This window comes from Podarcis muralis, chromosome 5 (genome assembly GCF_964188315.1).
Source record: "Podarcis muralis chromosome 5, rPodMur119.hap1.1, whole genome shotgun sequence".
Classification (NCBI taxonomy): Eukaryota; Metazoa; Chordata; class Lepidosauria; order Squamata; family Lacertidae; genus Podarcis; species Podarcis muralis.
Window position 1 is genome coordinate 51,169,673 of NC_135659.1, and position 17,729 is coordinate 51,187,401.

General features: G+C 47.3%; 1 protein-coding gene across 8 annotated transcripts in view; it reads right to left on the reverse strand.

Annotated features, from left to right (window-relative positions):
* RNF220 (ring finger protein 220) overlaps positions 1-17,729 on the reverse strand; it is a 330,113-nt gene that overhangs the window by 93,068 nt on the left and 219,316 nt on the right. For 5 of the 8 annotated variants that reach the window (XM_028733705.2, XM_028733697.2, XM_028733704.2 and 2 more), the window contains 2 exons: positions 13,762-13,818; positions 10,952-10,997 (listed from right to left, as the gene is read on the reverse strand). In XM_028733705.2, coding sequence (XP_028589538.1) covers positions 10,952-10,997; positions 13,762-13,818 — 103 coding nt within the window. The remainder of the gene's footprint in view (positions 1-10,951; positions 10,998-13,761; positions 13,819-17,729) is intronic. The other 3 variants (XM_028733706.2, XM_028733703.2, XM_077928791.1) reach the window with 1 other exon arrangement.

Consider the following 17,729-nt stretch of genomic DNA (forward strand, 5'->3'; position numbering starts at 1 on the left):
TTTTTTTTTTAAAGAAATAAGCCAGTCAATTCAACCCACCCCACAAAAAAACCACAAAAGGCAACCTGAACTCTTGAGATTGGACCCTGTGATACACCAGCAGCCTTTGTTCCCTAGGGAGTTACTATCTACAAGGAAAAATTATGTCTCCTCATGCCCCCTGGACACTCTCAATACTGGGTCATCTTTCCTGTCATCTCAAAGAAACTTGACATTCCTAGCAAAATGGTTGAAATCAAAAAGCAGAGAACGCTGTTAATTGAATATAATATTGTATTTCTCCTTTGTCTCTTGAATCGAACCAGTGGAATGGCACCAAAATGTCATTGAGAATAAATGCTTCCAAGTAACCAAACATATTGGAACCACTGAAGATTGCCCAAATATCGGGGGGGGGGCAGGATTTACCTAACAAACCCCATCAGTTGAAGGCCTCTGCAATGGGGTTTTCCTCCCACTATTCCCACTGTGAAATTGGCTGGGGGGAGGGTAAGAAGAACCCAGAATAGCATATGGGGAGGGGGGATTGTTCTCTCTGGCCAGCTGATATACTTGTGGAGACAGAATGTTTGCAATAGCAAGATGTTGAATTTCACCCTAGATTTCTCTTGGCTTTGTCTTCTACATAGCAATGGAGCTTTTTGGTTATATTAACCTACTCTGCAATCTAGTATGGAGGATGCAGATGTATTGGTAATTGTGCTAATTGTGCAAGACCAGCACCCTGAAGTCCAGCCCTCCCCTCCTTCCCAAGCACTAATCTGTAATAGCAACCAACAACCTGACCAAACCCTTCTCAGCGAGAGCTCCTTTCCCTATACCATTTCCAAGGCAAGGCACCATTTCACTCTGGAAAGGCAGAGCAAGAGACTTGTGCGAGTACCAGTGAGGCCTCATATTTCTAGCCCTCCTTTAAATCATCCCTCCGTTGGGTAAAGGCACTCTCTGTTGAGGTTATAAACCCTAAGAGGATCAGCCTCAGCATTACACCTGGGGCACGCTAAATAAAAAAAGGTCACCGGTGCTTTTTAAACATGGACAAAAAAGCAGTAAAATGTGTTTGGGAAAAAAAATCTGGCATTAAATCATGACTTTTTGCCTGGCTCGCCTCATTAAAAGTGGCCTTTTGGAAGGTAAAATTATCATTGTAAGCGATAAGATCTTTAAGAAAATAATTCACGGCTTCTTCACCCTTTAATATGATAGCCGCCACCGGCTAATTTTTTTCTTAATGGCAACGAGGCCATCAATCTTGTCCAAGGCTTGCTCTCACCCTCGCTTCCCTCCCCTGCCAGCTTCCAAGCAACAACCTACTTAGCTCATAGGAATAACGGGGTCTTTCTTCTCTGCTTCTGCTCTAATGCTTTCCAACTTGACAAATCCCCCTCTGAAGAACAAGCTAAGAGAGAAATATCAGTTATAATATGCGACAGAAAGCACAAGGAGAGAGCACTACTGGACAGATTGAAAGTAGAAATTAAGGTGCAGTTTGTTCAGCAGGGGAAAGTGATTAAAAACTGGGACTGGGTTGTCAAGGAAAGTTGTGGATTCTCAATCAAGAGTATCCCTTCGCACAAGGCTAACGTATCCTTAAACAGCAGCTTTAGTCAATCCAAAACTAGTGTACTCTTTTTGTCATATATGATAGGGAAGGAATCTGCAGAAGCTTTATCTGTATGGATCATAACCAGGATCGGATCATGAATCCACTCGATTCTGTAGATTCCTTTAAGAGGCGTCCAATGACTACAGCAACATTTCTGTATGGTATTTTTTCCCCTTGCCCTTTAAAAAGCCCTGGGTAATGTAGCTGCTCACACTCTGGAGCAGCTAGTAGTGCATGGGGCTCCTTCCTTTTCGCCACTGCACACTTTGAATACAATACAGCAAGTCCCCCTGAGAGCAACATAGCTTGATGCTACACTCAGAGGGAATTGTACAGAGAGAAAAATGACTGCCCCTATGTAAAAATGACTGCCCCCCATACAATTCTGTGCAGACTGAGATTGGAAGAGGGGAAATTATTATCAATGGCAACCAAAGTGAACTCTTGACAAAGTCAGGAAAAGTGCTATAAACTGACATTGTAAAGTTTAAGAAGCTATTTAGACATCAGGTTAAAACTTGGTTGTTTGTGTTTATGCAGGCTTTCAGACATTAATGCTGCTTTTTTCTGATACTGTACTATTTGCCGTTTCAGGGCTCATCCACACTTCTGCTTGTCCTGTGCCTGGAAAGCACAGATCTGAACAGTTTTCTGCTTGAGCCATACTTTCTAGGCATGGGTTTGAGCAGTTTTCCCCTTGCCACAATCCTTTCCCTTCAAACACCAGGGGTGGGAGCACATTGGAGCTGAAGAAAGCAGCAATGTGCACACACAGTCCAAAGTTATTACACAGAACTCATAGCTTATGTCTGAGCGCTGTTTTTTTGCTCCAGAGCTTTCCCTGCAAAACCCCTCTCTTTAAAGTTTTATAGGAGCAAACCCAGATTGCCATTTGCTCCAGTTCAGTACTAAAGATTGCTTTTCCCCAGGAGAAAGCAAGCAGGACAAGAGGAAGTGGGGATGAGCCCTGAGTCTTTTGGTTTTATGGTGTGTGGTGCTCCTACCCAGAAAAGTCAGACTAAATACTCCTGTTAACAAAGTAACCACCTCAACCAGTTAGAAAGGCAGAGAAACAGTTACTGGTACCTCCAAGGTTTCTTTCTCTGCAAGCCATAAATAGTTTGACTAGATGTTCTGTAATAATTTGTTTGACAATAACACTGGATAAACTGCTATCAGGTTACTGAAACCAATAAGCCCATAAAGGATGTTGCAACTGTGATTGTGAAAATGCCACTTTTGAGCGAATGCAACCTGCTTCAAAATGCTTGTTGATGGGGGTGGGAGGCCCCTCTTGCAGGGGAGTTGGAAATGGGGAGGGAGTCAAGAGGTCACTAAGCTTGAACGGAAGGGGACAGCATGAGACATCCTCATTGCAAACAGGGATATCTGTGCTCTCTTTCAAGAAGTTACAGCACCTCTTCAGCAAGGAAAAAGATATAGGAATGGGCCACTTTGGGAGCCACGGGTAAAAGAGGAAGGGAGAGGTGGGGTTGAGACTCTTTCAAATGAAGGAAGAGGAGGACAATGACAATGGCTGCTTACCAGTTCCCCTTCCCTTTATCTACTCTGCCACTCGTATCTGTTGTGGGAGACAAGAGAGCAAGAAAATCCCTCCTTACCTCTACTCACCCATCCCAAAAACTTGGGTAGTGTAAATGAGGTATAGGTCCACATGCACGATATATCTTGGTGCTCTTGAATATATCTCCAAATGATTGTGAGAGCACCTATGTGTTCATGCACACAGGCAAGAAAAACTCATGAGTGTTTTGAAATTGTTTTATCACCTGCATGTTAGAAGGTATATCAGAATCTACTGGTAGATAGCCAGATCACATAGTAGATCAGCAGGAGGTTCTGCCTCTCAGTTATTTAACATCAGCAATAGCAGAAACATTAAACTGAGGTGCTAGGGTTCCAGAGTTACTGCAGAGTTCAGATATTTGTACTTGGATATGCAAGACTAAAGTGGCCAGGGTAGGTGTGGGGCAGTGGGGATAGGTAACTGGTTTCTTCCCTGGAGCCATCCTTTTGCCTCTGGTACTGGTTGCAGGAGCTCAAAGTGCTGGTAAAAAAACGAACCAGTCTGTGCAAGCCTGGCCATGCCTGGGCTAGGTGAATGACTGCTCACTCTGTGTGTATGTGTATAAGAAGTGCCTATGCATGTCAGATGCATACATGTATGTGCTCACATAAACATGTGAGTGTGCCATGCTGACCCCAAGGACATGGGTGGAAGCAAGCACAAGACGAGGGACACCTATGATTTGGGAGCAGCCCACAGCCAAGAAAACACATCAAGATTGTAACATACGCTCATTGCTGCCTCTCCTAAAACTATCCCCTCCCTGTCTCAGAGACAGGTCAGATGTCAGCACTGGGAAGCGGTGAGCCGGCAGCAGTGACACTTTGTTTCCTTTCAAGGCCACCCATTTGAGACTATTAAGTGCTGGGCTCCTGCTTTTTGATAGCCCCGAAAACACAGGCAGTTTATTTCTCTTAAACAATCAATCACAGCTGCTGTCAGCACAACAAATACCCTAACCCTGCTTTTTACATCTCGCTCTGGCCTTTCCCTTCTCTCCTGCACAAAGTGTTTCCTGCCTGATGCGTTGGACTTTAACTCTGCCATCTAAATAGGTACTTATCACTTAACATGGAGGTGATGGCTTGACATGTTTTCTGTCTCCTGCCCTCCCCTGCATGGTGGGGAAGCAGTCAAAGTGTTGCTAATAGCTGTTATCACTTGGGAACTGTAACCCGAATGCAATGAGTGATACCAGCTTTTGCGGTGCTTTGTAACAGCACCAGTGGTCTCAGCATCTCAAGACCGAACACCACCAGCATCTTTTATTCTCTGACACTTTCCCAATGCCCAGTAAACTCTCATACTCCCACTGGCTCCTTTGTCTGTTTGTCTTCAGGAAGCCACAGCAGCACTTAAGGAGGAAAGCCAACTTCAGCTTCTGGCAATTTGAACCACTGTTTGAGTTACACCAGAGAACACTGCATGGTTCTCTATGCCTCAATGAAAGCTGGGGAAGGCAAAGACTTGACCATGCTAGCATGTTGCCATGCAAGGAATCCCAATAGCTTTGCTCTCTGGGCTTTTGCACACTTATTTGCCCCAATTTTCCCAGGCACATGTCTGCACTTTAAAGTTCTGTGCCTGGCATAGGCGTAGCATGGGGGCGGCGACCCTGGGTGCAAACGGGCACCCCCACTGCAGGCTCCTTCATTAGAGCCTGGCTCCATGTGAGAAGGAGCTGCGCCTTGGCTGCTGCGCTCGTGCCTGGCCACAGCTCTGCCCCTGGGTCAGGCCTGATCCAGCGGCGAAGAGTAGGAGGAGAGTAGGTGGCAGCTTCCATGTCCTTCTTATCCCCTGGACACTGGCACATTGGAGGCTGTCCTCTGTGCACCGCCCCCCTAGGGGGCACACCCCACGCACCCATCCCAGGTAGCGCTGGCTTACACTCCGCCACTGGTGCCTGAGCATTTTTGTTTGCCCCCCCCCCTTGCTGTTTGCTCTGTTAGAACACTAATAAGTGCCCCCTCCCCTGGGGGAAAGACAGTGATAGAAGAGGAGGTTAGGGTAAGCCCATTGTCTACAGTCTGACTGCCAGTGGTTCATTGCCATCCCTGCCAGAGACTGAACCTGGGACATTTTACATGCAAAACGTTTGTTCTACTACTGAGCTATGACATCCTCCTTGAATCTCAAGAAAGGTGTTTCTTGATACTATTTTCCACTCAACTTTGGACACAGAAGTCAGAACTAAACCTCATTTCAGCCTAGAGCACACAGATCATCCGTCACACTCTCTATATGGTTATGTTCGAACTAGTTTTTAAAAACCAGCACCACGTCTCCTGTGAGTTTTCAATATGTGGAATATATTGTGGAAATATGTGGAATATGTGGAAATCCATTTGGTTTGTTGGTTGACAGGAAGGAAGGAATTCTGTTCTTAAATCCATGTGCTTGGAAGTAAGACTAATTGATTTCAATAATGCTCACTTCCAATAAAGTATACTTAGGATCACAGCCTTAGTGGATATGTTTCCAAACTTAATTACAACTACCCAATCTTTTTCCCAGTCTTTCTCCCACATGAATACCAGCCCTAAGTGCTGACATATTTCAAATATACATGGACAGTTCTCTGGTCTCTCCCTCTCCCCTACAGCCACAATGAGCAGATTTAATTATTAATCTTTTATCGTCTATCACTTTTAGAGATGAAGCCCTGAGGTATTATGTGATTTCCCCAAGGTCATCACAGAAGTACATGGCAAAGCTGTTACTAGGGATTCAGGAACACTGATGGAGGAATCTAGGTACATAGTGCCTTTTCTGGCTTAAAGTACAGAGAAAATTTAGTAAAGAATCTATCCACTGTGAGACTTCATCAAACTCTTCCCCCTCAGAGGAACGTTAGTGGTTGGGCAGACCACCAGAAACAATAATGCAGCATCAGAATTCCCTGCCATCCCTTCCCTCTCTTCTTTTTAAACTTCAATGCACTGTTACACGCCACTCCAATCGGCTGCGCAAGATTCCCGGGGTTTCAGGCATGCTTATCAAGGGTTAGTGTTTCCTTTGGGAATGAGGTTCAACAAAGGCTGTAGTGTCTTTATGATAGATGGTTTATTTACACATATATACAACCTGGAGCTGTCAATGGTAGGGCTCACAGCAGTAGCATCCCAATAGCTGCCAGTTCATTCCATAGTAATAAAATTGGTAAGCAGAGCCCCATCCTTTTCTCTGCAGCCTGTCTTGCACTGCAGGGCACAACACAGGAAATAACACCATAGCTTATCAGCTTTCCTTTTTTACTCTCCTCAGAAAGAGACCACACATTTGTATTCTCACATCTATTTCCTTTGATCCTGTGTTGTGTTAATACCTAATCCTCTGATCTCTCTAATTGCTTATCCCACCGCCCATCACCTCACAAAGAAGCCTGACTGACTTCATTAACACTTGTTGCTTTCGTGAATATTACACAACCCAGGAAGTGTGCCTAGGTAAATTAACCCTTCACATATGCTAATTCCATATGCTAATTCCAGGGGATTAACAGTGGCTAACCCACAATTTAAATACACACAAGTCTGGCTATTACCAGTCCTAACATACCAGTTCTAATTAAATCCTAACATTTCTTAAACCCAAGCATTTAGCACCCACCAAACATTATGTACTGCATCTTCAACAAATAATCCTTGTGTCTCAAAACTTGCACCCAAACATTTATTTTAGTCAACTGTTAGTGGCACGGGGGGGGGGGGGGGGAGAATCCAATTTTGAAAATTAAAATCCAAAATGTGCAAGCCTACATAAAATGTGAAATTTAAGTAAATTTGCCTATTTTCTTTGCACAATTTTTGGCATCTTGGATCGTTCCAGGGCCAATTTGCAGGTCTTTTTCAATGCCAAGATTGTTTCCAGAAACATGTGAGTGGGACCCATTTATCTTGCCACTAAATAACTATAGAGAATCCCAGCAAACCAGGGATTGAGGAGGAAGGACTTCTATGTCAGAGAATGGTGTTTCTAGACCACTACAGTACTCTTCCTCCTTTTTAGACCCAGTACCCACTTTTAACCTAAACATATACAGTGGTGCCTCGCAAGACGAAATTAATTCGTTCCGCAAGTCTCTTCGTCTTGCGGTTTTTTCGTCTTGCGATGCACGGTTTCCCATAGGAATGCATTGAAAATCAATTAATGCGTTCCTAGGGAAACCGCCTTCAGACCAGGTCCGGGGACAGTCTGTCCCCGGACCTCTTCTGAAGGCTGGGGGGGGGGGGAACAAGGGCTTTTCTTCCCACCCCCAGCATTTTAAAAAACCCCGGGACAGCGGAGGACTTCTCCGCTGTCCGAGGCGATTTAAAAGCCCCTGGGAAGGCAGGCAGGGGGGACAAAGACTTTCGCCCCCCGCCCGCCTTCAGAAGGTGTTCCCGCCCCCGCCCCGCTTCGGAACAGCTTTCCGAAGTGGGGCGGCTGGGGCAGATGTCCCCGCCCCCCCTCCCCGCTTCGGAACAGCTTTCCGAAGTGGGGCGGCTGGGGCAGATGTCCCCGCCCCCCCTCCCCGCTTCGGAACAGCTTTCCGAAGTGGGGCGGCTGGGGCAGATGTCCCCGCCCCCCCTCCCCACTTCGGAACAGCTTTCCAAAGTGGGGCGGCTGGGGCAGATGTCCCCGCCCCCCCTCCCCACTTCGGAACAGCTTTCCGAAGTGGGGCGGCTGGGGCAGATGTCCCCGCCCCCCCTCCCCACTTCGGAACAGCTTTCCAAAGTGGGGCGGCTGGGGCAGATGTCCCCGCCCCCCCCTCCCCACTTCGGAACAGCTTTCCAAAGTGGGGCGGCTGGGGCAGATGTCCCCGCCCCCCCTCCCCACTTCGGAACAGCTTTCCGAAGTGGGGCGGCTGGGGCAGATGTCCCCGCCCCCCCTCCCCACTTCGGAACAGCTTTCCAAAGTGGGGCGGCTGGGGCAGATGTCCCCGCCCCCCCCTCCCCACTTCGGAACAGCTTTCCGAAGTGGGGCGGCTGGGGCAGATGTCCCCGCCCCCCCTCCCCGCTTCGGAACAGCTTTCCGAAGTGGGGCGGCTGGGGCAGATGTCCCCGCCCCCCCTCCCCACTTCGGAACAGCTTTCCGAAGTGGGGCGGCTGGGGCAGATGTCCCCGCCCCCCCTCCCCACTTCGGAACAGCTTTCCGAAGTGGGGCGGCTGGGGCAGATGTCCCCGCCCCCCCTCCCCACTTCGGAACAGCTTTCCAAAGTGGGGCGGCTGGGGCAGATGTCCCCGCCCCCCCTCCCCACTTCGGAACAGCTTTCCGAAGTGGGGCGGCTGGGGCAGATGTCCCCGCCCCCCCTCCCCGCTTCGGAACAGCTTTCCGAAGTGGGGCGGCTGGGGCAGATGTCCCCGCCCCCCCTCCCCGCTTCGGAACAGCTTTCCGAAGTGGGGCGGCTGGGGCAGATGTCCCCGCCCCCCCTCCCCACTTCGGAACAGCTTTCCGAAGTGGCGCGGCTGGGGCAGGTGTCCCCCCCCCCTTCGGAACAGCATTTTAAAATGCTGGGGGTCGGGAGCGAAGCGCTGCCGACCCCCAGCATTTTAAAACCTTCCCGGGACACGGGGAGATTTTAAAATGCAGGGGGTCGGCAGCGCTTCGCTCCCGACCCCCAGCATTTTAAAACCTCCCCGGGACACGGGGAGATTTTAAAATGCTGGGGGTCGGCAGCGCTTCGCTCCCGACCCCCAGCATTTTAAAACCTTCCCGGGACACGGGGGGATTTTAAAATGCAGGGGGTCGGCAGCGCTTCGCTCCCGACCCCCAGCATTTTAAAACCTCCCCGGGACACGGGGAGATTTTAAAATGCTGGGGGTCGGCAGCGCTTCGCTCCCGACCCCCAGCATTTTAAAACCTTCCCGGGACACGGGGAGATTTTAAAATGCTGGGGGTCGGCAGCGCTTCACTCCCGACCCCCAGCATTTTAAAACCTCCCCGGGACAGGGGGAGATTTTAAAATGCTGGGGGTCGGCAGCTAACGCTTCGCTCCCGACCCCCAGCATTTTAAAATCTCCCCGGGACAGAGACTTCTCTGCTGTCCCTTGGAGATTTTAAAATGCTGGGGGTCGGCAGCGAACGCTTCGCTCCCGCCCGCCAGCATTTTAAGATCGCCCCCGGCAGGCGGGGGGAAGGCAGGCGGGGGGGAGCAAAGACTTTTGCCCCCCGCCGGCCTTCAGAATAGGTCCTCTTCTGAAGGCCGGCTGTGGGCGAAAGTCTTTGCTCCCGACCGCCAGCATTTCCCTATGGGCTTTCGTCTTGCGATGCAAGCCCATAGGGAAATTCGTCTTGCGAAGCGCCTCCAAAACAGAAAACCCTTTCGTCTTGCGGGTTTTCCGTCTTGCGAGGCATTCGTCTTGCGGGGTACCACTGTATTTAAGGGCCATTTCTTTCTTTATTTTTCACCATATACTTAAATGGTGGTAGCACTGCTGTTGCAACCCACCTTAGATCAGCCCATGACTTGATAGGGAATCTTGACCCACCAGTTGAAGACCAAGGCAGACTTACACTTAGTCTAGCTATTAAGTGAGAAGCGCAGCACCTTTTGCATCACGCAGGCCTGTTCTTCAAGCAAGTGCCACTTGAGAATAACAATTCTGAGGCCAAGAGGCTGTAAGAAGAATTCAAAAGCCCCCTCTTCTTAACGTTCTTAGGTGATGGTGGGAGAGTGAAGGGAGGGGGACGCCATGTGGCGACAGCAGACAAGTGATCTTGGTTACACAGGACCCCTCAACTATCCTGCCTTAATCCCTTCACTCAAAGCAAATGGGATTCTTTGTTGCTTGAAGCTTCAAAGGCTCAATCCCTGCTGGGAGAAAAGGCCTTTTTCTTCCTTATCTGGTGACTGTCTCTAACTCTCTATATTTACTTCCAAACAACTAATCTGCCTATTGAACGCCTCCTCAGGCTTGGTGTTTGGGACAGATGAGTTATCACCATCCAGCAATGAGCACAACCAAAATGCACAGTACAAGAGCTGCTTTTCATGCTGCTCTTTCCTACTCCCTTGTGAGGCACAAAGGCGAATAAGAAGATTCTTGATTTTTAATTGATGTGTTCCCTTTTACTTGCATGCCTGCTTCTGCTGTGTATGTTTGTTTCTGAATCAGGAACGGCAGCTCATGATCTGCCAGAGTAGCACTAAGACCACACTGTATAGGGTGTGGCGCACACATTACTAGTAGCCTATGACAGCAGGTGGCACAACAACCTACTAAGTTTTTCTGCTTGGTCCTAAGGGCCACTTCCGACATTATTCGGCAATGACCCTGCATTTGCCACCACATACACAATTGTTTAGCCACAGCTAAGCACACCCCACCCCTAACACATTACAGATGGAGTTTGGAGACAGAGAAGATAGAATTGCTGCAGACACCCACTTCACCAAACTAGTGTCTCTGGTTCCAGAGCACCCAGTGTGAAGGTCACAAGTTAAGATGATTTAATCTCCAATTGCAGGGACCCAAAGGCCAATTCTAGTAAAATCTGGAAGTATTTTAGAACGCTGAAATGGTTTTACAATGGGTTCTAAGCATGCCCACTACGTATTGAGGCACTAATATAAAGAGGGATGCAGGAATAAAGACTTAAGTGACTGTCCCCTGCCCAGGGAACTTCAGGGTCTGTGTACAGGACGAGACAACTGTTTGATACCACATACTGTTATGAAGATTATGAAAGGAAGATCAAATTGGACCAAGAAACAGTGTTTGTAGGGGCATGGAGGATATTGGAAAACAATATGTGACCAAATTTGACTCACTTACCTTGGGAGTACCTGGAGCCATGACATCCTTCAATATAGAGTTCTTACTGTCAAGAGAGAAAAGATGAGTATCAGTACCATACTGAAAGTGGGCAGATAAATTCTACAAGGTAAGACTTTTCAGACCTTTTTGGGGGGTTTGGTGCTGTTAAGCCCTCTATGATGAGATCCAGACAACTAGGAACTCACTTTCCACACAGAAGACCATCACCACCACACTGTACCCAACTTTCTATCCCTATTATTTATATATTACATTTGAATCCTGCCCTTTCTTCAGAGCAGGATTGGTGTTCTCACAAAAACCCTGTGAGGCAGATTAGACTGAGAGACAGTGACACTCAGTGCTACCCTGTCAACTCTGAAGCTGAGCAAGGATATAACGTTGACTTCCTGTATCCAAAATCATACTCTAGGTATCACAGAAGCTCTGAAGTGCATCTGCCTTTTACACCTACATTATTCTTGTAGCATAATAAAGCTTTCCATGTCCACTAGGGAGGCAGGCCTGGCCCTATGGGAAAATACACCATTAAGTATCATAAACAGAAGTAATGCATAGTGTTGCAATTTGAAACCATGGCCATTTAACTGGACTGGCTCCAGCTTCTGGAGACATCTTGGGCAACTTGGACAAGGACCCTTTAATAACTCTCCTTGTTCTCTTTGGCTCTCCTCATTCATTTATGCAGAGGAGAATGAGGGACAGCAAGATCGGAGGGAGGAAGGCAACCAAACTGGAAGCAGAGCATGGAGTGAGGCAGCTGGCACACCATTAGGTTGGGGCATGGGCTGCAAAGACCTCCATGATCTGGTTCTGAGGCATGATGGTCTGGAGGTTTCTCATGCCCGTGTTACAATGGCCTTCCCAAACCACTACACATCCATTCACAACTCTTCTTACACCAAAGACTCCATTGCTCAAAGATTGGATAGACATACCTCAAGCATTCCCCCACAGCAGTGCTTTCTCTTAACTTAAATTTGTCTGATAGGAACCCAAGAGTAGATCCTGCCAATTTCTCTCATCTAGGCGAGGCAACAATTGCCCTCAAATACCACATCTCTCAAGGCTCCTGTATATGTGGCCTGTCTCATGCTGTCCCCTCTTCCACAGGGTGTTCCAAAGCCAATTATCCTCCCCTCATGACCTGCCATTGTGAGCAGTCCAGCTGTAATTGCAGCAGTGGCTTCCCTGCTTTGCAAAACAATTGGAAAGCACTCTATGGCCTGTGACCCATGAGCCAGGCTAATAGGTAACTTACTCCAAAGATTTGTACCAACGGGGAATAAGAAGAGGTTAGGCTGGCTCTGGCATCCAGCGGCAAGTGGAGTGAGTTCACTGGCAATTCCCCCATTCCCAAGATCAAAGGCTGCTCACCCCACTAGCTTAAAGAAGACTCATAGGCAGGGTAGCAGTGGTATTACCTAGTGATTGGAGCGAAGGGTAGCACTTTACCACATTGCAGAGTGGATGCACAAAGGGAGCTCTATGGTACCCTGATTAAGCTGTTGAGGGGGTGGGGAGAACTAAAGCACAGCCCTGAAGGGCAGAAGGAAGCAAGGCATGCAAACTAGTCAGAACTAATGGCATACACACTTGGCAAATCTCAGGCAGATTCTTAAAAAAACACAAAAACACCTCAACTTAGTTAAGGGTTTGCTCTAGTGTCCCTTCCAAACCTAGTCAATCCTAGTAGCAAATGACAGTCAAAGTGGTGGCATTCACTTTCAGTTAGTTGTCCCCCTTACTGGTTCTGGGCCCTGGCAAATTCCCAACCCTGATGACTTATTGAACTGGCCATGTTGGGTAAGACAAGATCTTGGATGAAACCACAGCCCAGTCCAGGAGAGGCAGGTAAAGGGGTCAAACTGAAACCAAAGTGTGCTGAAAAAACAGGTGATTTGGGAAACCATTAAGAGACCTACTTGCCATGCAGAAAAGTAGTTAGCTGTGCTGTGGATAACTTGTCTCACAACGCATTACCACCTGCTCTTACTGCTTATGGGACACAGAAACTGGTTGAAAACTCTACAAGCACTTGCCACTTTGTTTGACCAGAAATCCTGCTGCAAAGTTAGCGTCCTGTGGGACGCTGATGTGACAGGCACCTTCCTGGTATATCCCTGTCTGGGTGCAGTCATTCATATACACTGCCTTGTTGCTCTGTGACGGATTACAGTCCCTATTAGTCGGAGGATACCTGATAAGGAATTACATTTCTAAATATAAATGGTTACATTTCTCTGCAGTTCACATTTTCCCTGAGACCCTTGGTCCAGTATGGATCTCAGCCCTTGAACAAAATTAATGTACAGAGACGCTAGCAGGAATGAAGAGCATTAGGTATCACACAGGACTGGGTCACAGGAGGAGAATGTGGAGCAGAGAAAAGAGAGACAAATTACTAAAATTAGAAGGGCCTTTCTCCAGGCTGTAGGAATTCCTTCTTTCTCTCTGCTTGGTTGATTTGTTAATTTCACTCCATTTCTATTTAACGGCTGGAAGGAGGTTCACACTAGGGTGATCCTCCCCCTCCCCGCCCTCCCTGGAGCAAGATGCTTCAGATTTAATAATGCCTTTCACCCTCACTCCAGACAGGTTAAATTTGAAACAATTACACATCAAAGGCGACGGGGCGGGGAGACCCCGCACTGTAATTTTTTTGGTTATTAAAGTAATCTCTCTCATGTAAATTCTCCAGCTAACATGCCACAAACAGCATTAGGAAATAAATGATTTCCCCATGATTCGATTTACTGATACAAAGCACCTGCAACAGGCAAAAATGGGGCTCTGAAATATGTTACCCAAGCTGATGTCTTGCGCTTGCAGGGCTCCCACAGCTGGAGGTCCCTCTTCTTAGCCTTGGGGGGGTTGATGGATGGATGGGTGGATAGGTAGAGGGGAGGGTGGTGTGGGGGGGAGGATAGTGGGGAGAGAAGGAATTGTACTTAATAATAAAATTTGTATGCAAGTCGGCATCCCAAGCTAGGGATGACTGATCGGCAGCCAGAAAGTATTAAAAAGCCTTGCTAAACAGATGCTGACAATAGAACAAGACATATCAAATCAGATCTATTCTAGAAGCATTAACACACACACACACACACACACACACACACACTTTTCTTCCCAATCACAGCAATATGGGAGACATCAATAAATTTTTATGAGACTTTTAGAAGATCAACATGCTACTGGATGTGACAAAAAAGCAATGTGGCTGTCATGTTCGCTTTGTCGGGGACACTTTAGCCCCAGATGTCGAGCTGTGGCAGCAGTGAGTAGAAATTGAATTTGGCTAGCTTTAATCTGCCTTTTGTTGGCAGATGGCTGGGTGTAGAAAAACGAAGTGAGGAGGGTATTTTGAAGGTGCTGGCTCCTGGGGACTGCAAAGCTTCCCATGCCACCACTGCTTCTTTGTTGCAATCACAGCTCCCTCAAAAATTGAAGACCAAAAGTCATCTCAACCTCAATTCTACCTCCCTTCTCAATAGCAACCAATGCACTTTTGGCGGTCACTGACAAAAAGCTGGTCTTTTGTGCACGCTTCAGGGAGGTAGGAGGCCAAGTTATCCAATTCCTTACCAAAGGGAAGTGTGTTGTGTGTGTTGGCATGTGTGAGATATTTACCTATTTAGAGAGCAATCCCAACCCCTAGATTCACTGGAGATGTTTTCACTGTGGGGAGCCCCCCAAACTGGGTGTTCTGGGGCTGAGTCAGAGGCGGTCAGGGGTGTGCCAGGTTCACAGCTCTTTCATTCCCCTGGGAGGCACCAGGATTGGGTCCCTCAACTATGTCTGCTGGGAAGCCAAAGCGGAAATTAAAAAAAGTAGGAGCCACCCGAACAAAAAAAGGGGAAAAAACCCTGGCCAGCATCAGCCACTGTTGGATTGCCCATTACTTAATGTCATTCCCCTCCAGTTAGTTTTGCTCTCTTTGTACTGTTTTCTTTCTTTCTAACCAATCCTTACTAAATGATTGTCAAAAGTGGTTTTTAAGATTTGTCATCATGGAGACACCATACTCTTCTCTTCAGGGCGGGGAACAATGGTGGCCCACCATTCCTCTCTCTATAGCCCTCAGGACTCTCCCCAGCTTATACATCCTCCTGAGACACACCCCTCACCAGCCTTGCTTTGCACCTTCCTTGAGGGCTTTTGCTTGGCTGGATGGAGGATAGAGAGAGATGCGTGAGTCTGAAGAAACTAGTCTACCATACAGAAGTTACCTTCACATTTATTGCTCTGCCCACTTTTGCCTCTGGCCCTAACCAACAGTGATATGTGGCTCTCGGAGGACTGCCCAGAAGGGAATGTGGTTCCTATGATGTTGGCAGTTAAATATGCTTTATGGTATTTAACCAATTCTTCCTTTCCATGATGCAGCGAGGAAATGAATGATTCTTATTTTTATTTATTGAATTTATTAGTTGCTTCAGTGCCCAGGGCAACCCAAAGCAACTTACAAATGAATGGACAAACAAACAAACAAACAGACAGACAGACAGACATTACACCCCACATGGATACATGAAAACCAAAAGGAAAGAGAAATACATTAAAAACATCTCACACACTTCTGAAAGACCACAGATAGTTAAAAGGCCAAAGCTTTTGCCTGGTGTCAGGTGAGTCTCCCTGTGGGGAGCACTCCACAAACGGAGCCACCGCAAAAAAGGCCCGTTCCTGTGTTGCCACCCTCCAGGCCTCTTGTGTAGGGAGCACACAAAGAAGGGCCTCAAGATGATGAGCACAGTTAAAGAAAGTTGACAATATTTGAGGAGTATAAGTGCTTCTGATTCTACTCTCAGTAGTAACAGCACATGCTGAAGATCATTTAACTAGCGGTAACTAGTCCAGATTAATTCATCTATGTGATTTTTGTGGGTCACACTTCAGTGCATTAATACAGTCTTACCAGGTCAGGCCAAGGGACCATTCCTCCTACAAGTATTGCATATCTGTTGCTTCATTATAAGAACACATAACCCGAACAGGCTGACGCCTCCATTTCAGCCTTTTCTTCTGGGATTAAAGAACCAAGTCAGAGATCGTGTTTTTAAACACACAGGTAAGTTATGTGCATAGGTAAATGTATTGTGTAAAGCGGCAACACTCTCTCTTGTCCAGTCCTTCTGAGAGCAAATCATTAATCGCTAGCCTGATGGTTGGGAAAGTGAGAGGCCATAAGCAAAGAGAAACCTTCCTTCCCATAAACAGTGGTGGCAAATTAAAAATGGTAAAAGGGAAATCACGACCTTTAAAGTTCAAACACTTTCCAGCACCTTTTAAAGTTTTCTGCTCCAGGCCCTTGCAAAGAGCACAATCTTTGGAGACCTCAGAATTCTCTTTAATCACTAAGCAAGTCAGGAGCGGTCTGAAATGATCACACATTTACATAGTAATAACCTCAACCGACACTCCCCACATTATTTCATGGCCAGCATATTGCCACACAGCGAGCGATCCATGTGGTTTAAATTATAACCCATACATAGGAAATTACTTGCTAACTATGATCTTCACAGGTTTGTCTGACACTTCTAATTAAGATGATTTACATAGAATTATCCTTTGAAAGCAAAAAATGGTGCTTTGCTAGCTAATAAAATATAATTACTACATACCCCCCATCCTCCCACCCTTTACAAGTTACAGTTAGTTTTAATCTGTTTGGGGAATTGTTTATCCAGTTCATTATGATAGCACAACTTACTTGCCCCTTTTAGGTAGCAGCAGATCACAAAGAGGCAGGAATTAACAGATGGGGAATAGCTATCATCCCCTAATGAGGCTAAGGGGGAGTTTGTGGGTAAGATTTTCGTTCTTGGGGCTTTGCATATTTCTAAGAAAAATTATTGTTTCCATGTTGATCCACTTTCTACACACAAATATATGTGTTAGTATTTGGCTATGTTGCAAACACATCTGTTATGAAGCAGAAGCACATATTTACAAAGCAATCCTATTGGGGAGGGGAAGAAGAAACATCAGATTCCCAGCCCTGCTGGGCTCACATCAGCAGAGGGTGGGGAAAGCTCCATAGACTCTAATGGGAGGGAAATCATTATTTCCTGTTCCAAGGGAATGCCCAGTAGGGAGCTTTAGATCCACTGAATCCAAAGCTTCCCCCAATGTGCCCAGGAAACCCACCATAGGCGCCGACTCCATGGGGCTTGAGGGGGCCCGAGCCCCCTCAAAAATTCGTTTGGGGGGGCTCTGCCCCCCCAATAATCTCCGGCGCCCCTCCAGCAGAGCGCCATCGCCGCCCCTCCCCCAGCCCAAAATGCACAGGGAGGGGCGGGCTGCATGCCTCCTGCCCTCCCTCCCGAGCAAAAGCTCCACCCAATTTCCTTTGGAGCTGATTAATAGGCGCAGCACGCTCTCCCCTATTCGCTCACGAGGAGGCGGCGCCACTTTATTTGCATATTCATGAGCTTATTTATTATTCATGAGCTTTCCCGGGCCCCCCCAATATTTTTTATAAGTCCGCGTCCCTGAAACCCACACACTTGTTCTTTCTGTTATTGGAGTACCAACAACACAGCTCTCTGCCACCACTATAAGGAAGCATCCTGGGGTCCCTCTCTGATGGCAGACCTCCCTCTCCACCAATGGTGGAGAAGATCTGCTGTATCCTATGACCCCCAGGATGCCATTCCAAAGCCATAGGATCACACTTTTACTGAGTTTGTAACACAACTGATCCTGAACACTCAGACTGCAAAGAGTAATTTAATATTTGGCAAAGAGCAAGTCAGCTGGGAAGTTC